Source organism: Rutilus rutilus (assembly GCF_951802725.1).
Source record: "Rutilus rutilus genome assembly, chromosome: 20".
NCBI classification, from domain to species: Eukaryota; Metazoa; Chordata; class Actinopteri; order Cypriniformes; family Leuciscidae; genus Rutilus; species Rutilus rutilus.
Genome location: NC_140225.1, coordinates 25,140,821 through 25,166,783, shown reverse-complemented (window position 1 = coordinate 25,166,783; position 25,963 = coordinate 25,140,821). Strand labels below are relative to the sequence as shown.

The following is a 25,963-nucleotide window of genomic DNA, read 5'->3' as shown; positions in this document are numbered from 1 at the left end:
ATGAAACGAGTGTGCATTATTTTCTAATAATTCAACAGAATTATTCAATTATTCCACTAATAACAAACCTCAAGACATTGTTCAGATGTTGCATTTCAAGACATTTGTCAGGATTTTGTCCTGACAAATCCTGACGCTCTTGCATGTAGGACTAATTTCTTGCGCTTCTCATCCCATGCCTCCATTGCCAATTCCAAAACATCAATGTAGAGCTTGTAACAGAGGCTTGAGCCACTGAACAAGAACAGTGCCGATTTTGGACGCAGCCACAGTGTTAGACTATATAGTACATTGCTTCGGTAGATAAAAACTAAAAACATTTTTGTTAACTGAAAAACTGAAACTTAAATACATTTTCATGGTTCCAAATAAAACAAATGAAGTTTACAAATGAATGTAAATTTTTGATAAACATGCATAAACATGCAATAACACGAACGGTTCAAAGGACAAACACAATTTCAACAGGAACATAAACAAAAGCTAAATCAAGTTTAAACGTTCTGAACAGAAACGCTTCTTTGAAATTACCATTAACCGTTTGATAATGCTATTTTATCATTCTGTTTAAGATTTTAATTTAGCAGTCAATCAATCATGAATTCAAATAGTACAGCCAAAGCAAATGCAACGCAAGAGAAATGCCTGCGCTCACTTGTCAAGTCATCCTAATTAATATGATTAGCGTTTGGCTTGACTACATTATCAAACCACGAGGCTTAGTATGATGTTCAATTCAAGCTCTAAATAAAGGTATAGGCAAGAATAGGCAAAAAAAAAACTATTTACCAGATTTTTTATAATCAATCCTTTTTTGGTACGATAATGTTACAGAAGAAACGCATGAAGAGAAACGTTAAAATACTGATTCTGCTCCGAGTGAAACTATCTTTTTTTTTAAGCCCTGCTGTGCTGAGAAATGTTATACATTTTTAAATGATGCTAGTTAATGAATTAAGTTAGGCATCTCTAAAATCGGAGATATACTGAAGTTACAGTAAATAAACTGAAATTTGAAAAAAGCTAGAAATAGCGGATACAATTTTTTTTTTTTTATAAAACTACAAAATACAATTATAGAGAGAAAATACTAATTAAAATCTAAAAAAGATGAAAAATTATATTACCCTTTTAAGTTTTTGTTTTGTTTTTTGACTAATATCTCTTGCTTTACACATAAAAAAGTCAGCCATATAGGTTTGTATAAACATGAGGTTGAGTAAGTGTTGGGCAATCTATTCGTTAGGCCAGTAGGTTTTAGGACAAGGCCCATTTGAGAAAGGGAATTTTCACTTTACGCCTCAAGCTATTTTTTGCATGGTTCAATGTAGAGTGAATGTACACAAACACTGTTACAAACAAATGTTCATATTGTACTCAAAGTGCTCACGGCTTTAAGTCAGGAAGGTTTTGAATATATATCAGGATGTAGGAAACATTCATGTTTATATATCGTATTGGCACATAGGACCGAGATGCTGCCAGAACAACCGCTACAAGAGTCTCAGGTGTAAAAACCTGGTGAATGAGTTCTGTGTGAAGTGGTTCAGCTCTTCAGGGAAAAAGGAAGCTATTTGAAAAGAATGCAGGATAGGAAAGGTAGTCGGCCCATTAAACAGCAGGCTGGTCTGAAATGAAAGCACTATGCTAAGAGGGCACATGCTAATTGAAGTCGGGCACAGCAGGAGACAACATATACATTCACATGGTTTAAACAACTGCCGACGGAAAATAACTGCCCTGCTAAACACAGGCAGCTGGCACGGTTCATGTTGAATTAGAGTCCAGCACTGCTCCAAACCCTAGTGAGCTGCATACCAAGCCACCATCTAGAAACATCATAAGTACACTTCTGTACTGAAGCATAGGGAGCAAAATTATGCTTCCTTCTAATTTACCTAATTTTAGCCACATACGAGAGCAGTATCGCATGTATCCTTCACAAATAAGGCAATCCCAGAATGCACTACGACAAGTGAAAAAAATTATCCAATATGAAACCGCTCACTTAAAGGTAAGAACTAGTAAAGGGTTATATCTGAATACAAGCCTAAATAAAATCCGTTCATCATATAAAGAGATTGTGTCTCTTCAGACAGGGGAATAGCCATCTCAGAAGTGAGCGGGAAAGAAACGTCAAGAGCAATACCAGTTTTTGTTCTGACCTTTGTCTAATTGACAGGTTTTATTTTTCTTATCTCTTGCATTTAATTGTCTAAGAAATCAAATACACTGCTGAATAATAACCACTAATTTGGAAATTTGTATTCTATAATACTTTTCCCTATATTTTCCTTATGACAATTTGATGATTGGTTTATGTACCACACACACACCTGTGCATCAAGTCATCATGGATTTTATACAAGGTAAAAATCCATAGTCCAAATCCAAATATCACAGAATTTTCTACACAAGGGTGCCCTCCGGCTTCCTGCATGAATAAAACAGACTTTACATGGGAGTGTTTAGCGCTCCATAATGCTCGCATCGCTTCAGGCTTCAGGTCATGCATAGAATATCTTGTCTGTTTGAAATTAAATCTAGATTCATTCACATTGGCCCATGAAACCCCCTACGTGAATACACTTGCCCGAAAAAAGTGCAGGGGACGAATTTATGTCTTTGGACACATCCCAACTCGTTCCCCATTTCTTCTACGCCCATGTCAATTTTAAAATCAATTCTGTATCGGACTGGTAACCAATGCAGAGAACGTAGGATTGGGGTGATGTGATCTTGTGTGGACCATTTGGAGACAAGAGATGGAAGAGAGGGGTAACCGACATATAATGAGTTACAGTAGCCGAGTTGTGTTGAAATAAAAGCGTGAATAACTGTTTCAAAGCTATCCCTGTTTTAAAATTGAACGCTTTTGAAGCGTCAAAATGGTAGCTGCATGGAATGTCAATTGTAATCTCTCAGATTACATTAAAATATCTTCATTTGTGTTTAAAAGAACTAAAATCTTACGGGTTTGGAACGACATGAATGAGTAAATGATAACAGAAGTTTCATTTTTGGGTGAACAAACCCTTTTTCTGGCAGTATTTTCATGACAATTATATTAAATGTATATTCCCATTATTGTAATTGGAGATTCTCAGATTACAATTACTATAATTCAGTAATCAAACAAATCATTGAGATAAAAAAAAAAAAACCTTCCAATACTTTTAAAAAGAAGTCAGTGTATAAACCGTATTAACGGTAAAGGAATGTAAAAATGGTTAACATTTTACTATATTAAAATAGTATAATAGTCCCCTTACTATATACAGTACAGTCTAATCTACAGGACAGTAAAATACTGTTAAATTTAGAATTTAGGGAAGTGAAAATAAACATCTATATATTACAGTGAAAAATGTGACACTTCACATTGGATAGTTTTTCATTGAAATGACTGTTTCTTTCAAGGTATTTGTTTTTTGTTTTTACTGTAAATTTAAAGGGGCCATATGTAAGAATTTTCATCTTGCTTTTTTTTTTGCCAATGTGTGAACAGCTTGTAACGATACTTAAAAAAAATTAGACCTTCCCCAACTTCCTAGGTTTTCTATGAAAGCATATAGATTGATTTTTAAATGAACGACTTGGGACGTTTTTGCCAGGAAAATCAAAAGGATGTGACCTTTACGCACACTCACGAGAGCCTTTCTGCCGTTCAAAGACATGAAACGAATGCTTATGCAATGTTCAGGATAATGCCGAAAGAGCTCTCCTGTACTTCAATGTCAATGTGTCATGCAAAGAAGAGGGATTAATTCAAACTATAGTCTCACGTAGACATATATACTATCAAATATACTTTATAATCAAACTATCATAAGAGTGTAATTTTAATGAACTCATCTGTCGACATGATAGCGGTGAATTTCAGAGCTAGAGCAAACATATCCACATCAATACAATCAGATGCTTTCTTAACTGCTGTCATTTTTGTTGTGTGCTTATTTTTGTTATTGAAAGGGAAGCACACAGCACGTATTTATATATTTTTATGTATTTTTTTTTTTTATTAATAATAAATTATTGTTTCCTAGCATTCAAGCTAAGAAGCTACATACGGGATAGGATTCCACCTTAGAAGGAAGCCTACTATAGTATGAAGAGAGTAGACACTGAGGCAGCTCCCTAGGGATTAGGGACTAGTCTTTAAGTCTGTACTGAAAATACGTTTGACATTTTCTTTTCAATGGGCGCCAGGCTCAGCCTTATGGCAAATGAAGTTGTATTCACCATGATCACATTTCCTGATGCCTCTTCAGGGGCTGTTTCCTAGACCATATTTAAGTCTGTATTAGCTATTACCATGATGTCTCATCTCTCAGCCCTGAGCTCAAAAAGATCAGCTTACTGGTAAAAGTCTCCACACTACAGTATGAGGTACAGTTCTCCATTATATCTCACTAGCTTATGTAACCAAGATCTTGGCTTCAGGGAGAGCCCAGCGGTTTCTTTTATAACAGTCTCAGTGAGGAGTGTGTGTATGCATGTCAGACAGTGAATAGTAGATCAGGTGACACCTGACAAGTGCCTGACCTGGTCCTCCGTGATGACTCCTCTGCTGTCAGGGTGTGTGAGAGGACAGTACAGGGTCATGCTCTGACACAGATGACCCAGTAACATGGACACCTCTTTCATGGTCCTCCAGCAACACACCAGCACCATCTGAGCGGTGACTCGATAGGCCTCTCCATCACTGCCACCTAGACAACATACATAAACATACATACAAATAAGCACTCGGAAAACACTGATCAAATGTCGGCCTCTCATGGACAGGATATGTATTACAGCAACACCACCTCATCATTTAAAACGAATTATGGCTAAAAGTATGATGTTTAAAATATCAGTATGGTTACTACTACATCATACTAATGGATTCATGACATGCCTAAATCTATGAAATTTGAGTTCAAAATGTGCTTTTTCAATACAGATACTATGGTAAAGGGCAATAAGGTGGAGGAACTGTATCTAGTGATGGGCAAATGTGTTTGTACCAGTGTTACAGATTTGTTGTTTATGAACGTCGTTCTCTGGCTCTTTCTGCTCACTGTTATGGCTGGTCTCACTGGGGTCCAGCTCTCTGGCACTTGTGAAAAAGTCATTTGAGTCACGAGGTTGAATCTCCTGCAGGATTTTCTGTAGGTCAGCAGAGGTCTCTGTGGAGAGAGAAAATATGTAATGTAATAACACGTATGCCACCTTCATTTATATAGCGCTTCAAAGCAGCTTTACAGTGATAATAGGTAATTACAGTAAAAGAGTTGGTTTTGGCTTTACAGCAGCTCTAGGATAAAGTTATTGTCCAGCTAAAGTTAGTTTTGATTGATTGATTCACTTCCGCTGTGAAGATCATTAACTTAGTTGATCATCGCTAACTCAACACCGTTCTAACAGAAAACCCTCACGCGGAGCCGGAGCGGCCGCCCATCCGCACGAAACAGTGCCTGGTGGCTCGAGAACGCACTCCCGGAAATAGGTTCCAAGGTGCAAATGATTATCAGTTATCTCTGCGCAAACCTACGCAACCTCTGCGCAAACACCAACGATGTGCATCACATGTTCAGTCCATAGGTATGCGCGTTTGAATATATATGTACGCAGGCGTGTAGTCCTTTTTTACAAATCAACCCTCAACAAACTACTTGTCTGGCCTTAAAAATGTATAATACAGAATTATTCATTGCATCCGCGTAGCCACGTGGTTACTCTGTACAGATAAAACAACAACGTTTTATCTGTACAGAGGTAAAGGGAAGGGAAGGAGGCCTTCACAGGGGAGAGCCTAGTTGACACTTCAGGACTGCTTTGTCGTCGTGTCCAGGCGCAGGTCCTTCATCAGATCTAGATACGGCCTGGATCCGGCGGACTGCGGTAAACCTCGGGATAAACAGAGAGACTAATATTAGCGTAGACGCCATTTATGGACATCAGGATTTATGGGAAGTGTTCCCGGTTCTGGCTGACTTTATCTATGCAGCCTAACAATGAATTATAGAAGTCTATAATGTGTTATGTGTATGCTAGGCCAAAGAGATGTGTTTTTAGTCTAGATTTGAACTGACAGAGTGTGTCTGCTTCCCGGACAATGTTAGGAAGACTTATTCCAAAGTTTTGGTGATAAATAGGAAAAGGATCTACCGCCAGCAGTCGATTTTGATATTCTAGGTATTATAACAACAAGGCACAGCGATTTGATTGGCTATTTGGGCTGTCAGTCATGTGTCTGTCATAAGGTCAATTATGACGAGCGATGTAGCATAGTACAACTATCAAATCAAAGGCTGCAATTTAATTAAGTATATAGTATGCCGAACTTTGTGTTTCAGAGAGAAGAGCGGCATTATGTTCATTTACATGCAATCAATTCATCATCTGGTATTTTTGGAGTCTTAGAGCGTTTGAATGCTTGAAAGTGAAGAATTTAAAGTCCCCCATTATGCTTTTTCACATATTACATGTCATGCAGTATGTCATATAGCTGTTTGTGAATGTAAAAGGTCACAAGAAGGTAAAAGAAAGAACCGATTCTAAACTTCCTGAAACAAGTCGTCAGCAATTTCAGTCTTTCGTCCTGCACAAACCTATGTAGGTTGTCTGTATAAAAATGTTTAAGGAAAGACCAGTACTTTGTTTAGGCTTGGTTTGTAGGGAATTACAAACCTGCGCACATATATTCAAATGCACATAACTATAGAACCCATTCTTAATGCGCATGTGAACGGCATCAGCGTTTATCACAGGTTCGCGTTTAAAGTCTGTGTAGAGAGAATGGTGTCGTCTTGCCGGCCCCTAATTTAATAACAAATGATCGTTGCGACGGAAGCGAATCAATCAAAACTAACTTTAGCTGGAAAATAACTTTATTAAAGAACCGCTATAAAGCCAAAACAATCTCTGTTACCTAAAATTATACGTTTATCTCTGTAAAGCTGCTTTGAAACAATCTACATTGTTAAAAGCGCTATTAAATTAAGATGACTTGACTAGGTTTGTAACAAAATTGCATGACACCAGTCTATGATCGTCATTGGCTGCCCGTGAAAAAAGGGACTGAATTTATAGAGTCTATAGAGACTGAATCCTTTATCGAACCGTTTTAGACACTGAGAAAAGAGATGATGCTGTTCTTCCTCGCCTTGGCACATCCTGCTCAACATTTTCATATTATTCCATGTTTTTCCATGTGTAAGTAATATAAAACAGTTCTGCCCATTAACAGGCACAGAAATATATCCATCACAGTATAAACAGCATAGCAATCGGATGATGCATTTGTACTTTCACACGATACATATCACCCACTTAGGACAGATGAGGGGCTTCCTCGCGCAAATCAAGGGGCCAACTACTTGTGCAATACTTGGCATGGTAACAGCTGGTTAGGACTCACTTAGTTAGGACAGTGTTAGATGCATTTACCAGACTCTGTATCCATAGGAATGAGGCCCTCGGGGGAAGAGCTCTGAACCACAGGTGACACAACATCAGACATCCTGTAGCACAGGCCTATGAGCTCTGACACAACAACCCTCCATTGAGACAGCAGTGCAAGTGATCTAAACACAGAAATACATCAACCACATGAACACCAGTCAAAATAAATGCCAAGACCTCTGTAAGTAGATGATTAAAGGTTAAGTGTGTGTGGAAGTACCCAGTGTTGAGCTGTTGGAGTACTGCAGTGATGCAGTGAGCTCTGCCATATAAAGGACAGCAAGCAGAAGCCTGCAGAAGAGACGACTCTGCCTTCAAAACCTCTTCTTTCAGACAAATCATCAGCCACTGCACCACTGAAACATCACAAACACATTCTCGAATTTAGATACCAATATACAGAGGTAAAAATTTTACTCATTTTGTATTTGAAAGAGGCAATCTTTGCTATTTTTTTTTTTTTTTTTTTTTTTTTACAAATAACCATTGATCAACACATGCAATTAGCACATCAAATATGAAAAAAGAGGAAGCTCAACAGTACTTGACATACGAGAACAAAACTCATTTATTCTTGCAGAAGCTCAGATGCGCTTGCATGACAAGAAAACAAACCACATTGGTTTATCAGGCAAATATATTTGAGCTTCTGTTTACCATGTAAACCATTTGGTATGCTCTATGTATTTGCACTGGAAAGAGCCTAAATTATGCGGGGAGGGTAACTGATGACAGAATTTGTATTTTTGGGGTTAACTTTTAAGAAAGGACACGTGGTTTTTGAAGTGTTGAACGTGCGTTTACGTTCACAAGTAAATTATGGAAAGTCTGGAGATTCTTGAAAACTGACATCCTGCTTACATCTACAATATTGCACGGACTTGTCTAAACATCCCCATGCATGCCAATTTTTTTTGTTTAGCCAGGGTGGGGTGGGGGTTTTGGCTCTCATATTTCATGTTCGGCAGGGGTGGGGGGGGGTTGCGGTGTTGCTATCCATTTTCTAGTTCCTTGGGCATGAGCCTGGTAGGCTCGTGCATTAATACGCCCCTGTCTAGTATACCTGCCAAGGTGTTCTGCTCCAGAGTGGAAGCCTCAGACACCTGGGACTGGTTCAGTGCTGGTGGCCGAAGAGGGATGTTCTGCTCTTGAATACAGCCAAGTAACGCATCCTGTAGACCCGGCTGGTGCAGGAGCAGATTGAGAAGATGAGCAGCAGTGACGCTGTCGAAGGGTTTGGTGCTGGTGCTGAGGTTCAGAGCGACCTGAAGCAAAGACTGCAGCCTCTCCGGCTCCTACACATATGAGGAAAAGCATTCATATTCATTTGAGCATTACTTGTCTCAGACTCTTATTTTCACACTGACCTGAAGTTGCACTGCTGCAGGGGGCAGTTTTTGTAAGAGGTTGCAGGCGAGCTGTTTGACTTCAAGAAAGTTGTTTGCAAGGCAGTACAGCACAGCTTGGGCATCAGCTACACTTACTGACTCTCCAAGAGCAAAGCCAACAGAGCCTGAAAGAAAGAGTTGAACAGATGATGAGTATAAGAGAGGTGACTAGTGGTTGATTAAATGTTTATTAGATGTTCAAAGTTTTTCATATAATACGCATTTGCTGAATATTACATTTTTAGACAGAACTGTTAAAAACCAATGAAGAAGAGAAAGGGTGCTTCCTCTTTGTGCCGTTGCACAAAATAAAATAAAAAACGTATCACCTGATTCCAGTAAGTGAAACAATTACGAATATCGTTCATCAATATTACCCTTGGCTGTGTTGGTCAACCACTAGAGGTGACATCCTTCTGAGTTAATTTGAAAAAAATATATGAAAACTCATCACCAGGCTAGTGTTTAGCAGGATTTACAAGGTAAGATTGGGTAATACCTGTGTTAAAGGTAAAATGTTCAGCGATCAGCAGCAGCAGGTGCAGAGCCATCAGACACCTGGAAAACGAGGCTCCTGGATGAAGCACCTGGAATAGAGTCTCACAGAACCAGCGCAGGAACTCCTGATGATAAAAATAATAATATATCTTGGCTATAGGCTAAGATATGTGCAGTATTTCTGTTGTAATTATGACAAAGCTGCTTGTTTTCAACTTTTTTTATTTTTTATTAACAGAAACTCAGTGTTGATATATTAAATGAATTAATTTAGATAAAAACAATAGAGTGCTGCAGTGGTGATATTTTTTTTGTAGGCCAACCTGGAAGTTAGCATCACCCTGGTTCCCTCGACAAAAAGCTAATTGAATTTTTAAATGGCTTTTGGATTACTGCAGAAAATAAGCTCTGTGGCCAGTAAAAGTTTATGATTCTTACTCATTTTGTTCAAGATAATCAACTGTTATGAATCTTGAAGTCTAAAACCAATGGGTCTTATTCACCAAGCATTCGTACGCACAAATTTGTGTGAGAAATCTGCGTAAGTTTTCACGGACAAATCATGATTCACCAATTTTTTTTCTAAATTTACGAAAAAGATGTAGGAACAACTGAAACCACACATATGCAAAAAGCACATTCTCTGTGCAGCCTTATAATCATGTTAAGTATTTAGATTTAATCTCTATGACTCATCTTAACTAACATAACTCCAGCTAATGAGAACAGAACATTTTTCTTCTGTTATCTTAATGTTTATTGCTTCATGTGCGTCTCCTGTATTCAACACATTACTCAATGGTCATGTAATCAGATGACTTATCTCTCTGTTCCTAATGTTCTTTGGCACTTCTTGCTGTTTAGATAAGAATTTCTAAATTCACTCCTTTAGCTATATTTTTCAAGCTATCTTTTTTTGTATTAGTTATCCACCATCTAATCAAGTTTCAAATGCAAAAATGCCTATTGAGTAAAATTATTTGCAAAGACAAGGATTCAAGACTAATGAAAGTACTGTCTGTGGAGTTTATCATAATTGTATCACAGTTCTACCTGATACATGTTGAGGACTTGCTGATCTTTGTCGTTCTCATGCTGTTCCTGTCTCTTTTGCAGAAGCTGAGCACTCTCCTTCACCCTACACAAGAGCTGACAACACAAAACAGACATGAGCCAACCAGAACACACTTACAAGGGTCCTCTGATCAATCAAAGCTTGAACTGACATTGGTTTCTACCTTCTTTAACAGACTGACAGTCTGCTGTCTGACACCTGGTGACTGACTGTTCAGATTAAAAGGCAAGAAGTGGCGGATCAGCTCCATTTCTTGTCTGGACAGTTTTTCCGTGCTACGATGGCTCTCACATAGCAAACCAAGAGCATCCATTCGCACCTGAAATGACATAAACAGCCACAATTTCCCTTTTGGTGTTCTAGTGCCACAGAAATAATACACTTTAACATGTCAGACATAAATGATTAAAGGTTCAGTAAAATGTAACGTGGTTCCAGTTAACCTGATCATGTTTGTGCACCAGAGCTTGTCGCATTAGTGGGAGAGACACCAAGCCACCCCACAGTTCTTCCTCATCAGACTTGAGAACCCCCTGAGATCGGGCAGCACGCAGACACGTCATTAGAGCACCCAACGCACCTCTGCTACCAGCCCCTGAGGAACAGACATACTTGACACTTAAAGGCACACTATGTCATTTTTTCACCACTAGAGGCTGTTTATTCAAAACATAGACGTAGCTTGATGACGCCTTGATTTCGTGGAATCATGGGAGTTGTTGTCTTCACCTCTACAGCCGGTGGAGAATACGACGGGACTCAGGCAGAAATCATATTTATGGATGACCGGTAATGTATTAAAGATTTATTAACGTTACGAAAGCCGCTAATGAGAGACAAGCACGACACACTCTGTGAGTTCGCTCGGTGGCTACTATATGGGACATATGGTGCACACTGCAGTGAGGTAGATCGATATTAGGCATGGTAAATACAGTACTCGCGGTAAATCAAGAAAACGAGATTTAAACAAAAAGACTAACTGTGTTGAGCTGTATAACAATGATTAGTTTTCTGTTGATGAATGTATCCAAACAGTTACTCAGCTGTCTAATAAAACACTTAATATGTTAAAGCGTCTTTGTTGTTTCCATGGTTTCTACAAAATAAAACCGGATATCGAGGGTAACGCGAGTATGATGTCATTGATAGGCGATGCACAGATACGATCTGTGTCCTGGTTAAAACTGCTTATTTCTCTGGATTGAAATATTCTTAGAAACATTTGGGATAATATAAGTACACAAATCAACAAAATATATAACGTTGTTCTAGTGGTTTTTGGATATTTTGATCCAAAAATATTACATAGTGTGCCTTTAAATAAATATATATATATATAAATATTAAAATATATATATATATATATATATATATATATATATATATATATATATATATATATATATATATATTAAAAAAAAAATATATATATATATATATATACAACATCAGTCCTTTACAATATGCCTTTCTATAATTCAATATCACCATTTTCTAATTATCATTTCAAATACCCTAATTTTATACACATATAGTAGGGCTGGGCGATATATCGTATGACATTGTTATGCGCATCTCGTCAGTAAAGCCGGCTCAGCTTGTCAGTGAACTACGGCTCTGTGTAGTAAATGCCGCTCCATCTGAAAGCAGGTCATGGCGATTTACTACTATTCAAGGAACCGGCTTTACTGACGAGATGCGCATAATGTCATGCGATATATCGCCCAGCCCTAACATATAGGCAATTATGTGAATATTGCAATGAAAATGACGGTATTTTTTAATCAAATATGCTGATTTTTCTTTCTTTCTGATTTTGCATTTTTTCAGGATTGTTTGATGAATAGAAATAGAATAGCAGCATTATTTGCAACTGAAATCTTCTGTAACATTATAAATGTTTTTACGATCACTTTTTGCTTTTTGTCAATTTGATGCATCACTGCTGAATAAAAGAATGAATATCTTTAAAAAAAAAAAAAAATCCAAACTTATGGTAGTATCCCCCAGGTGTACATATAAATTATATACACATATCTGTATATATTACATTGCAGGTTAAAAGTCTCTTACCCTCAGTGCAAGATGGCATCTCCTGTAGGGCCTGTACCATGTGGCTAAGGCTGGAGGGGTTGCAGCGTAACAGTTTGGGCAGGAAGTAGTCTAGTATATAAGTGGTTTGATCCAATCGGGCTGTGCACAGTACCTGCAGCAGAGGTGTCACCCAAACCTCGTGCCATCCATCTATCCACGCATGCCCATCCCTAAATCGGGCACATAGCTGGGCCTTATGACTGACAAACAACTTCTCCAGAAGGTCGCTGGCATACGGTGCCAGCGTCTGATCCCCCATCAGACCCAGCAGCCTGGATGGAAGTCCACCATCAAGCTTGAGTAGATACTCCGCACCCAAGTGCTCCACCAGGCAGGCCAGTGTGCCGTACTTCCCTTTCATATGCCACTCCAGTGCTAGAAGGTCCCGGGTGAGCTGGCTGATGTAAGGGTCGCTGGTGGGATCGGACTTGTGATCACTGCAATGCTGGTGGATCTTGAGAAGGTTCTGGAACAGGGTGCGCGTCTGGTGGCGGACCCCATCCAGCGGGTGCTCCCAGTGGGCATAGATGTGGTGGTGAAGGCGTGCGATTAGAGGAGAGCCTCCGACCAGAGACGAGCGAAGGAGAGGGGGACACGTGTCGACCTGAACGCAGTCAACCGCTGCTCCGCTCCAGAGAGTCAAAACCCGAGCCACTACCATCACTGTACTGGACTCCTTCACTCTGAGAGAGATTTATGTTAGAGAGCAGATTAAATGGAAATCAAGGCTGATCAACTTTAACTAGCTACTTTAACCAAATTAACTAAGAACAGTTTTACGATGTGAAATAGGGTGAATTCAGAGATGCAACTTCTCTGAGAGAAACAATTGTATTATTACTCTTACATTTTGCTTTCTGTCAACTGAAATGCTGTAATTAATTGTGTTCTTTTATTATTATTTAATTGATAACCAATTTTACCAATAAGAAATGTGAAAAGAAAAGAATGTATTTCTAATTTCTTTTTATTTAACAAAATAGTTTTTCTGTTTTTTGTTTTGTTTTATATTGTACAGAAGAGGATTAGGGCCAAGCAATAATAAAAAAATAAAACCATCTCGAGATTAAAGTCACTATAATGTGAGAAAAAACTCGTTAAATTTCGAGAAAAAAGTCAAAATACAATCTTGAGAATAAACTCATTACATTTCAAGAATAAAGTCATTGTGTTTCGAGAAAAAACTCGTTAAATATCGAGAAAAAAAGTCGAAATACAATCTTGAGAATAAACTCATTAAATTTCGAGAATAAAGTCGTTGTGTTTTGAGAAAAAAAAGTCGAAATGAAACGTAGAGAATAACGCATTCGATCAGTGTTCATTGCATAGCCTACTGATAAAAACCTCATCGAGGTTTCGTGGTTTTCCAGGATACCATAAGACACATTATTAATCGTTGTTGGTTGTGTACGCCTCCATCCACAGAATGTAACGACTGTAACCATCTATACAGCCATTAATGGCAATGCCGTACGGTTTTAACTTATCATAGCTGTCCATATGCCAGAGTGCATTTGGGCCAGCGCAAGTGCCACACCTTGAGGATCAACAAGTTTAATAATGCGTCTTATGGTATCCTGGGAAACCACGAAACCTCGATGGATTTCATGTTGGACAAAAGCGAGTACATCGCGCAAATTGGACTGATTTTTTCTTCTAAAAAGACCTAGCCGACCTAGATCTAAGAATGTTCTATTCTTTGTTACTGAAAGAAAGTCTAAAATATAGCTTGACTAAGTGATCCAACTCTGCCATGTCCTCTATCAGTAGGCTATGTAATGAACACTGATCGAATGCGTTATTCTCTACATATCATTTCGACTTTTTTTCTCGAAACACAGACTTTATTCTCGAAATTGAATGAGTTTATTCTCAAGATTGTATTTCGAGTTTTTTTTTCTCGAAATTTAATTAGTTTTTTCTCGAAACACAACAACTTTATTCTCGATATTTAATGAGTTTATATTTAATGAGTTTATTCTCAAGATTGTATTTCGACTTTTTTTCTCGAAATTTAACGAGTTTAATCCCGCATTATAATTACTTTAATCTCGAGATGGTTTTATTTTTTTATTATTGCTTGGCCCTAATCCTCTTCCGTAATATTGTGTTGCATCTTTATAAAGACTTTTTTTTTTTTTTTTTTTATGATGAATATACACTACTATTTAAAAGTTTGATTAATTAAATTGATCAAAAGTGACAGTAAGAAAGACATATCATGTTAAACAAAAAATATATATTTCAAATAGATGCTGTTCTTCTGTACTTTCTATTTATCTAAGAATTTTGGGAAAAAATTAAATGGATTTCCACAAAAATATTAAGCAGCAAATACTGTTTTAAAAATTGATGATGATAATAATAATAATAAATGTTTCTTGAGCAGTAAATCAGCACATCTTCAGTGACTGAAGACTGGAGTAATGATGCTGAAAATTCTTCTTTTCCATCACTGAAATAAATTACATTTTCAATATATTAAAATAGAAAACAATTATTTAAAATTGTAATAGCATTGAACAAATAAATCCATCCTTGGTGAGCTTTTTTTTTTTTTTTTTTATCTAACAGATTCCAACCTTTAGAATGGTAACGTCCACAAAATTGAATGCAAATAAAAAAAGTCTTATCTTCCGGTTTATACATAAACAAAAAAAATATAATACACAAACAAATACCTGGTTCAGATAAACCACTGACTAGTCAATTGTTAAAATATGTTTTTTAACCATATCCCTGTGTGAATGTATTTGGCATCTTCAATACCTTGTATCTAGAGACAGGAGCACTTCAGGTATGAGCAGCAGCAGTTCCTCTGTCTGTGGACCGTGACTCTTTCCTCTCCAGCTGAGCATAGCCAGAGCTCCATGACTCAGATACAGAGCCACAGCTGCGGGCCTGCTGCTGTCATACAGACCTGCACAGCTCAGCCTCAACCACTGGGGGACGATGTCGCCTGCATCCACTGAACACTGCAGGAGACCGGCAACCTACAAACACATTTCACACACAGCAGGAATGGGTTCAAATGCAGCTCAAGTTGAGCTAATTTATTCAAACTGAATAATGACAGTACAAAATGCAATGCTAGAAGGAAGAAGGAACGCTCACTTACTGTAACTGGTACATCGTCTCCATTCCCCATAATAGATCTAATGAACAAAACAACAGCCATCCCAGCAGTGCTCTGGACCGTCTGAAGAAACTCCTCTGGATGGGGCAAAAAAAGGCAAGAACTTAAATATAATACAAAAATAAATACAATATGCAACATTTTTTTTTTTTCTTAAAATACAAACAAAACCTCATTGTCAATTGCATATGAAGAATACACTGGTCTTAACAATACCATCAGTTAAGATACATGTATAGCAGTTGAGTAGTCCACAGAGAACTTGATGCAGATCAGATTGGTCACTTGAAGCTGAAAGCATTGCAGAACTAATGGGTTCCTGAGATCTCTGAACCACCAGCATTGAGGCCTTCACCACTGCCAGACAGGACTGCATCAGCTGAGCCTGGGCTACATGACGACCCACCAGACCCCTGAAAAACATATAACAATAAACCATGTTACAGACTATTTTCAAGGATTCTGGATAATAGGAACAAGATGTCAACATTTTCATCCATGTATACAGCAGATTATTCAATACACAAGTGAACAGTTTACCTGTTCTGCTCCACATAATAATTTAAAGTCCTTTGGAAGAACTGGAGGACTATGAGAGAGAAAAAAATCAGTGGCTGTATTTGCAAAACAGAGCTGAGATAGCCAAAGGTATGCCATTAAATTATTAACTTGTTTTCTAACCTTCTGTTAGCAAGCGATGAACACATTTCTCACCTGTAAATCAAGAAGAACTATTTAAAATTATATTACACCCATTTACACTACCTCTGAAAAGTTTGAGGTCTCATAGATTTTAAAAATATATATTTTTAAAGAAGTCTCTTATGCTCACCAAGGTTGCATTTACTTAAAGCAAAACAGTAATATTGTGTGACGTTATTACAAATTAAAATAATTTCGTTCTATTTTTATAAAAAGTAATTTATTGCTGTAATCGCAAATCGGACTTTTCAGCATTACTCCAGTCTTCAGTGTCATAAATACCATGTCTGCTTATCAATCTGTCATCCCTGAACATTCAATATGCAATGCAATAAATACAAAAGTGCGGGGAAAATAATTCTTTATGATTTACCAGTCAAATTTGTAACTAAGTCAAGATGATTTCCCTTAATGACAAAAAAAACTGGATTTCCAGAATATATATATTTAACGACCTTAAGTAATTTTTTTTCCCCTACATTAGCCCATTTAACAGCCCGATTTCATGAAAGTGCATGTCTATAGCACAAATTTTATTTCTTGTGCCATTTATACACCAAAAATAGTTTTTGCATGCATTTGATACGCACTTTATGGCGTGTAATATGCACGCACACCCTTATTCCTAGCCAAGGGGTTTCCAGTGCATATCATATGCACGCAAAAATAATTTTTGCCGTATAAATGGCACGAGAAATCAAATTCGTGCTATAGATACGCACTTTCATGAGATCGTGTTGGTATCTAACCATCCAAGAGCACATTCGGCGTTAAGAGCTAGAAAGACCACCAAAACTAGCAACTCCGCAGTGAGTCGCTGGCAGTGGCATGCACAGCTTTTGTTTCAATCGGACTGAATTCATTCCAATTGATGAATCTGAATGTAGTTTACACATGAATGCTAAACATGTGATCAGGTTGATGTGCGTGTTTATATGTCACAAGCTTCAAATTGGAATTCATTTTTTGACATGCACACACTGCACAAATATACAAAATTTCTCGCTGTTTGCGCTTGCAACCATTCTCCTACATAGGTTCTTTATTTGTTTTAAACAGTAGACATAATAATTTGGACACAATGAATGAGCATATAAACCTGCCGTGCTGCGTCTATTTATTACGCAGTAAAAATGCTGTCACCATCTGTGGATGAGAATCCGAAACAAAGACTGGTGGGACGTTGTCCTGATTCACTTCAAAATTATTTGCAATGGAGCCGACACTATGTGTTTTTTAATGGGTTATGTTATAGCCCTACTTGTTTTTAAGAAATATCTGTATTGACTGCATGATCATATCACCGTATTATTTACCGCCATCCAAGCCACAAATTAAAGCTTGGGGAGCCGCAGGAGGCTCTTGAGCCGCACAATGAGTAACACTGACTTAGATGTACCAATTTTAAAGCCATCCAGACAAGAAGTGATGCTATCTGTTAGATGTGAGAAGTGATCTGTGTTCATAGAGGAGAGAGAGGAAGACAGGCACTCAGACAGCCATCCAACTGTTTTCTCCTCCAGCCAATCTGGGCCACTACGTAGTGCACTGGTGGAAAAGAAAAAGAATATGCCATTATGTTAAATAAACTAAGTCATTAAAAAGAGTTGTTGATTTCAAGTCACATGAATGACAGTGAAATGTGGGTACTTTTAACCTTGCTACAGCTCTCTTAAGTGGGTTCTTAGCCGGCAGTGTGGTATACAGGAACGCTAGTGTGCTCAGGCAGGCATGCAGTAAAGGACCTGTAGAGGATTCATCCTCTCTCAACTGCTCCAACATGAAGCCTGCCTGCAGTCAACATGGAAACCAATGAATTAAAAGTGTTAAGCGATTACATTCAGTATACTTATATGATGAATGTGATGCAGACCGACCTTAGAGATGAGCTGGATCTGCTCAACCGGGTCAGGTGAAGATAAACTGTCCTTCAGCACCTGAGCAAGCTCTATTGATCTACTGTCCCCCTCCACAGATAAGGAATCTGGGAGAAAACATGAGATATAAGGAAATATTACAGGAAACTATAAGCATTTGCGACCACAACACAACCACTAAAGTTTGATATCTGTCACTCACCTGTCAGGCTTTTCAGCTTGACATCATCCAAAACTACAGCCTCCACTTTAGGTGTTTTTTTCTTCACAACCATGACTAGTTCTGGGACATAAAAACAAATGCAGAATAGCATCATACATTCATCATTTAATTATTTAAAAAGCTAATACAACAACTGAAGAAGATCAACTTTAAACTACAGCGCTTAGTGTAACCTAGTGCTAGTCACTTTATTGTTTCCTGCAGACAATTATTAAACCGACGTTCTCCCACACCGTACACCCTATTTTACTGCACATTCAAAACACTTTAAGGCATGAACATATATTGTCATACCTTTGGAATAAAGCAGGCACCGGTGAAAAAGTTCAATACTGCGTGTAGAAATCAGTAATTCCACAGGAACATAACATACACGTGTGACGCGTCAATTCCGGAGTCGCTATGAAAGACCGCCCAATGAAACATATGATTGGTCCAGACTCAACACTACAGATGTGTGATTGGTGCTCAAGAAAGTCAATCATTCACGACATCACCGTTCTTCAAAAAAACGTCCTAACCACACCTACAATGGTTTGATTGTACGTGCTCGTAAAAAACACGCCCCTGAGCCCGCCCACTTCCACAGGACGATGCTGGAGTGAAAACTTTGAGCTAGAAAATGCTCGCTCTTTATATCATAATTAGGTCATTAGTGCAATAACAACTGGGACAACACGGAATAATATTTTTATTATGGTGTGAAACCAGAGCCATCTACAGCACTGTAACACTGAGTGTCGGGTAAGGATATCATCTTTAACTATTAACAAAAAGTATTAGTTTGTTTGTGTTTCTTGTTAAAGGGAATAGGAGGGAATAATTGCTTAAATATAAAGTGTATGTTGTTTGAAATACACTATTTGTTGATTTTATATGATTTAAATGTAGTTAATATTGATTAATTGTGTTCTGTTCTTTTCTGTTTATTTTCATGAACACAACTTTGTATTTTATCGTTATTCTTTCAGCTGCAGTTAACTGGTATATAGATAATTGTCGTTACTTGCCTTTTTTATATCACGATTTTAGTTTAAAATATACATTATACTCTACTGGTTTCTATACCATATTCGTCATTTAATATATATATATATATATATATATATATATATATATATAGCCTTAATTCATTCATTTTCAATGGCCCACTATCTTTGAAAGTACAAATATTCCACATAGTGCCTGAAATTAGGTCAGCTGTCCAATCAAAAGATTGAACCTGTAATTACAGTTATGTGGAATCATTGTATATTTGCTCTGTATTAACTGTAGAGAACTGTAGAGAAACTGTAGAGAAACTGTAGAGAACCTTTAGTGGAGCCAAAGGACCACTGTCCATCTACTCCTGAGATGCAAATTCCTACCAAAATTCCCAGATCCTTGTATACATTTCTAGATCTACATTTAATGACTTTGTTATCCACTTTGGCTCACTTTCCCTAAATGTGTCTCTCAAGGAGGTTGTTCCACAGTAACATGTTGTTTTTTATTCACATTGGTTGAGATTCAAACCCTCAGTCTTATTTACCACAGCTTAATTGAGCTCAACACATGTTTGCACTCCCTTTGTGCTCATGCCAATGCTGTAATGACAGCTTATTATAACTAGAGAAGTTGTAGTGTAATGTGTTCACTTACGCTTTTCTGTTGTGCTTTACAACACCTGATTTACATCAGTTAACACATGTTTTTCATAATTAAACTTTTACGATGGAAAAGTGTGATGGTGCATCAGTGCTGGCTGGTTTGGTTTGTCTTTATAGTGGTGGTCAGTTTGCCCAGGGCTCTGCCTGGCCATCGAACACTTCTGACGTTTTCACACAACCAATACAGACTTGCTGTTTATTTCCAGCTCTTATTGAATTGAAAGTTTGTCTCTATTCCAGTTAATATTGGAATTGGGTCATATTCTGGGTTTGATTGGGTATTAATAAGATTAATACGATTATTAATACGATTCCAGTTTTTTAAATCCATAAAAGACAGCTGGCATATACCGGTATCAGAATGTTGTGGCAAATAAACAGCCTCTTCAGTATATTCACTGTTTATTTACATTTTCATTGTGAATGCCCAAACAAACATAATTATGAGTTCTATGACACATAGGAAGTTGTGAAAAGTCAATCACGTTTTGAAGCGAGGTGGAGACAGATTATTTTGTCTAAATGTTAATAAAACAAATTTTGCAATTCATGTTGATGATTTTAATGTGCTTTCCATTTCCATTTTCCATTTGCATTTCAGCAATTTATTCACAGGTGAAGCAACATGGTGGGTCAAAGTTAAAGCTGCAAATGAACTAAATGTTCCTTATTAATCATGGGTGAATGAATCTCAACATTAATTTACAAGTATTTTGATAACCTATTTACAACCATCAAACATTGTTCCAATGTTGTTTTTTAATATTGAAACAACAACATAGCCTACAATTTTTTAACTATTTTTATTTATTTATTTTTTACGTTGAAGGTCAGTCACTTGCCGTCTGGTTTTGTTGGGTCATTAAGTTATCTAAAGTCCATGTCATTAGATACATTTTGGTTCTTTTTTTTCTTTTTTTTTTTTTAACAGAAGTCCCTCCTGACATTTTTCATGTAGATAATTATGTGTAAACATGCCTAAGTTAAATTGGATTTTTACTATTCTTTCTTGCATTCCTTTTTACATTGAGCATTAAGCATTATTTAAGTGTGTTTTTTATGTTATTTTAACCACATTTCAATGTTGAAATGTTGCTGGTTGTTCAAAGTGATGGTTCCTCTGTGCTCCTTAGAGAAAATATATACACATTTGTTTAGCTATACATCACCCAGCCCTGCACCTGATTTATATTTGGACTTATGTTCATTAGCTTAAGTTCTTGAGTGGTTTTCTACTGCATGTTCTGTTTGTCCGTCTGCTTCAGTCTCATGCTGTGTATATAATATTGCAGGGCCTGAGGGGTGACGGCATGGCGGAGGGTGATGAATGTGCAGGCAGGGAGTGGAAAGACAAGTACATGGCCCTCGAGGCCCTGCTCTTCAAGTTCCGTGGGCAGATGAGAGTCATCCGAGAGCTCACGGCAGAAAAGGTCAGTCAAACGCACTATGTCTCGGTCCCTGAGTCCTTTCACTTGGACTGCTGTTTTACACTGGTGCTCTCGGATCTTTAAAAATCATTATATCAGACTGCATGCTGAGCAAGTAAAACCTACTTTACCCCAAGCCATCTTTTATTAAAATAATAACAGACGACGCATAAGATTTGTCTGCAACTGTCACTGCCCCACTAATTCCTCTCTGTATTAATATAGGAGAGAAACTCAATAGTGTGAATTCTAGGAAAAGCAAAAAAAGCCACCTATTAAACTATTTGCTCATTTCCATGTTTGGTTTTTATTTCCATGAAAGTGTGTGTGTGTGTGTGTGTGTGTATTTGTGCCATGGCATATTTCTTTGGCCTATCTCGAGGGAGAGCAGATTAGAGGTTAATATAAACAGACGCTTGACCACAGGGCTCCAGACTGCTGCATTCTGGGATAGCAGAAGCGTCTTTGAATTACAGACTCAAGATGTATTTGGGTGCTTTAAATGTCTTGCCTTTGGGAAGAGGTCAAGTTTAGGATTTTTTTTTTTTCTTTTACAAAATATATATTTATACTGTATGCTTTACATTACATTTCAACAATGAAGGTCAGTCACATGAAATCTGGTTTTGTTTGGCCCTTAAGTTTCCTAAAGTCGATCATGTCATTAGACACATTTTGGTTACTTCATTTCCATGGACCAGTTCAAACTGTCTGTTTCAGTGAATTGATTGATTGTCAGCTCTTCAGTCTTGCTCATTTTTAAAGTTTTGCCTCCCAAAGTTTATAAAGTCCAATAAAGTTTTAACTGCACCATCTTTCAATAATGGCCTCTTGAAACCAGCATCACAAAACAATCTGAGTTAAAGGGGTGGTATAATGCCCTTTTCACAAGATGTAAAATAAGTCTTTGATGTCCCCAGAGTGTGTATGTGAAGTTTTAGCTCAAAATACCCCACAGATATTTTTATATAGCGTGTTAAAGTTGTCACTTTTTTGAGGGTGAGAAAAAATGCACCATTTTTGTGTCTGTTCCTTTAAATGCAAATGAGCTGCTGCTCCCGGCACAGAGGGCGGAGCTTCAACAGCTTGTGTCCTTTTACCTCACACACACATGCACTGAAAATTTCAAAGACTTTTAGCCTTTTATGTTCACACTGAAGTCAGAAAGATGGAGAGACTCAAGAAGAAGTGACAACATGTAGACAACATTTCTGAATGGTTAGTTGATGTATTTATGTAGCTAATATGTAGTTATCTTCTAGTCATTGATTAGCATATTCTGTCTTGATAATCTATAAATCGTGTTCCGGGGGCGGGTTTATGTAAATGTTAGGGTTAGAGATGTCACTAACCCGGGAGGAATGTCTGTAGTCCCTACCAGTTTGTTGTAGGGCTAGTCCTTAAAAAGCAATTTATTTAAAAGACAATATCTCCCTTTGCTTTGAAATTTGAGCGTTGTACTGTAACTTTGCAGATGTTGTTTATGCTCAAACAGCAACATTACACACTAACTAAAGTTAAAAAAGTGAAATCATATTCAACCACCCCTTTAAACCAAATAAGTGTTATGGACACAAAGTGACTTTTACAGGAACAGAGTTGGTTCACCAATTAAAAAAAAAATAATAATTATATATATCGACTGTGATTTACTTTTTCCATCTCAATAACTTGTGTAATGAAATAAAATGTAATGATTCCATCATTTAAGAATCTCATTGTAATGGTTTCTCATTCCTTCATCTATAGACGTGTTGTTGTTATCAGCTGGGTACCGTCTGGGCCCGCTTAAGTTTGCCATCTATTATTCCTCCCTTGCATAGCATGTGGATGCATTCGCTTACTGCTGTAATTAAAAGCTGCCATTAGATGTTTACATAGGGCCTCTTTCCTAAAATGTCCTCTCACTGCAGATCCTGGATCAGCTGTGCTGTAATATACAGATAGCTGGTAAGATCAGTTTGAGGAAATGTCAGAGATTAATCCTGAAGAACTAGACAAAGGAAGAGGATGAAGGGGAAGGAATAGGTCATAGGATAAGGAAAGTTGGGAAGTAGGAAAGTGTGGGATAATCAAATAGTCGGCCAAAAACCAATCAAATAAGAAGGTGACTAGTTTATCGTAATTTAAAAAAAAAACTTTTTTTACTGTATTTTAAGTAGTGGTGCTTAACATGGGCTGGATTAAGAGATGCAACTTTGTGGAGAGCATTTTCGCATGCTGTCATTGTGCTAGTTCTCACACTAGCTGTGTTTCCATCCACCTATTTTAATGCTGGATGGAAACGCTAAAATGCGCGTACATTCTAAAAAAGTTTTTTCTGCTCAGTTGGGGCGGATAAATTTTTGATCCGATAAGAACACATGGACATACGATAGAAACACATTTACCGAATAAATCCCTCGATGTGCAACAAAAGCTCACATGACTTTGCCTCAACAGTGGGTGTGATTTGGTAATTAGACTAATCAGCGGACCAATCGTGTATAATGACCTTTCAGAAGTTTCTCACATGATTGCGTTCCCAAACACTAGGCATCCGAACGCAAGAGAACGTGACAGTGTTTATTGTGTTTCTTCTATGTGATTTTAGATGCAAGTCATTTATGATGATTAAAAAAAGAACCACTCACTTCCCCAATTGCATCAACTTCCATTTTTATTACAGATATTTAGTGCCAATTTTCCAGGTACTGGCGATTTTGTTCTCTTGAACACATTTGATGGAAACGAATATTCCAATTTTCAAGTGTGCAACAGTGCAAGTTCAATTTGCAACTTTGAATGGAAACATAACTATTAAAACCTACTACAAGAAGTTGTGTCTTTAAATGAAAGGCCTATTCATACCAAGGAGGATATCTGTAAAGAGAACTATAATGGTGACTATATTATTGTTCAGTAAGCAGACTCTGTTGCTGTAATTAAACTTTTTAGATATAGTTCTTGGTGCGAACAGGCCATAGCTTATTTTTAAAGCACAGCACTTTTGTGAAAAGTGACTGACAGTTTTATGCAAATGTATACAACAATTAAACAAAGGGATATTTCACTGCTGGAACTAGTTGACTCGAAACTGAAAAGACGCTGTTTTATCATGAGATCCCACCCCCTATGGGCGGGTTGAAAACATGCAGAACTAGCTCCTACTACTGGCTGTAGTCTCTAGCCTCTGGCCAAAAAAGCCTCTGATGACGCAAAATGACGATTTTTGCGACATCAGAGGTTTTTTTCCAGACACACAATACAGAAATCTCACATCTCAGGGGGACATGAGAGAGGGAAGCACGGTCATTCGAAAATGCTACCGGGTTTCTACTGATACAAAGCTTAATGCTAATCTGGGAAGTATCCCTTTAATATTGAGTAACTTATGTTTTAGACACAATATTGCCAGTTACTTTGTCTATTTTTGCTCCACCTACTAAAATATTTCTAATGAATCAACTGCAGAACAGTTGCACGTCTCCGAGCAACAGACAGTAGAGTTTTTTTATTCCTAAATGAATCAGTGGTTTTGAACAATCGGTTAAGTGAATGATTCAATGACTTATATAGATGTGTTCCATTCAACCATAAGTGCTCTGCGAAGTGGACTTCACATAGTATTCTGTGTTTCTAGTGAGATTCCAATTCAAAGGGACTATCCTTCTTAGTTATCCCTAGTAAGTGGGTTGTCTCAAATTATTATGAATTTGTTGAATTTATTTTATAGTTTTGCACATGCCTTGTAGGATAACGAAGAGGTATAAGAGTGAAAGGGAAAGAAAGGGAGTAAAATGGGAGGAGAGAGACATGTGAACAGAGTGGCAAAACAAACTATCCTTTAATCACTGAGACTCCCATGGGAGGAAATGCCTGGTTTCGTGCTATACAGGAAGTTAGCATCCTAAATACATACACAAACAAACTTGTATATGCTGATGCAAGTGTGGTTTGTTGGGAGAAATGTAGGTCATTTTCTCCCCTGCATTGCATCCTGTTTTGTAAAGTTTGAAATGAATCAACCAAACATGGACAGCAACTGCTCATCATGCAAAGAAACTCAAAACAGTAACAAACATTCGCAGTGAGCCATCCTCAAAGAATGTCACGAAGGATCACATGAAGAAAACTTCAGTGGCTAAACCATATCCTGCTTCTGAACTCATGCAAACCTTTCTTTTAAACCGTTTTGGTAAACATAAGGGCAGCTTTCAAGTGCAGTTAAATATGCATCCTGTACTCACACAGAAAGCACACTGTGCGAAGTCTGAATCTGTTGTAGGTTAACGCTCCACTTCTCCTCGTGCCCAACACCCTCAGATTGATTCCACGTTTAGTTGGGCAGCAGTGGCCAGAGAGTACAGACATGTTATTGACATGTTTCTGACTTGTTCCCTAGTGCTCTGAGTTCAGGCCAAATTCCAAGCTCAGAGCCCTCTCCTCAGACAGCACGC

The 25,963-nt window shown here is 37.6% G+C and overlaps 2 protein-coding genes across 6 annotated transcripts in view; one reads left to right on the top strand and one right to left on the bottom strand.

Annotated features, from left to right (window-relative positions):
- The window catches only part of thada (THADA armadillo repeat containing), a 115,893-nt gene extending 97,041 nt beyond the window's left edge, over positions 1-18,852 (bottom strand). For 2 of the 5 annotated variants that reach the window (XM_084392003.1, XM_084392004.1), the window contains exons 1-21: positions 18,743-18,852; positions 18,428-18,508; positions 18,226-18,332; positions 18,006-18,139; positions 17,748-17,896; positions 16,328-16,360; positions 16,187-16,235; positions 15,863-16,059; positions 15,629-15,723; positions 15,280-15,503; positions 12,490-13,193; positions 10,857-11,008; positions 10,577-10,732; positions 10,392-10,487; positions 9,340-9,463; positions 8,820-8,965; positions 8,516-8,747; positions 7,673-7,808; positions 7,438-7,574; positions 5,013-5,174; positions 4,546-4,712 (exon numbers count right to left, since the gene is read on the bottom strand). In XM_084392003.1, the coding sequence (XP_084248129.1) occupies positions 4,546-4,712; positions 5,013-5,174; positions 7,438-7,574; positions 7,673-7,808; positions 8,516-8,747; positions 8,820-8,965; positions 9,340-9,463; positions 10,392-10,487; positions 10,577-10,732; positions 10,857-11,008; positions 12,490-13,193; positions 15,280-15,503; positions 15,629-15,723; positions 15,863-16,059; positions 16,187-16,235; positions 16,328-16,360; positions 17,748-17,896; positions 18,006-18,139; positions 18,226-18,332; positions 18,428-18,500 (3,273 nt within the window). In that variant the 5' untranslated portion in view covers positions 18,501-18,508; positions 18,743-18,852. Of the gene's footprint in view, positions 1-4,545; positions 4,713-5,012; positions 5,175-7,437; positions 7,575-7,672; positions 7,809-8,515; positions 8,748-8,819; positions 8,966-9,339; positions 9,464-10,391; positions 10,488-10,576; positions 10,733-10,856; positions 11,009-12,489; positions 13,194-15,279; positions 15,504-15,628; positions 15,724-15,862; positions 16,060-16,186; positions 16,236-16,327; positions 16,361-17,747; positions 17,897-18,005; positions 18,140-18,225; positions 18,333-18,427; positions 18,509-18,742 lie in introns of those variants that run through there. The other 3 variants (XM_084392005.1, XM_084392006.1, XM_084392007.1) reach the window with 2 other exon arrangements.
- A 165-nt stretch (positions 18,853-19,017) lies between these two features.
- The window catches only part of plekhh2 (pleckstrin homology domain containing, family H (with MyTH4 domain) member 2), a 106,594-nt gene continuing 99,648 nt past the window's right edge, over positions 19,018-25,963 (top strand). Inside the window, exons 1-2 of the mRNA XM_084391156.1 lie at positions 19,018-19,192; positions 21,390-21,527. Coding sequence (XP_084247282.1) covers positions 21,408-21,527 — 120 coding nt within the window. The 5' untranslated portion in view covers positions 19,018-19,192; positions 21,390-21,407. The remainder of the gene's footprint in view (positions 19,193-21,389; positions 21,528-25,963) is intronic.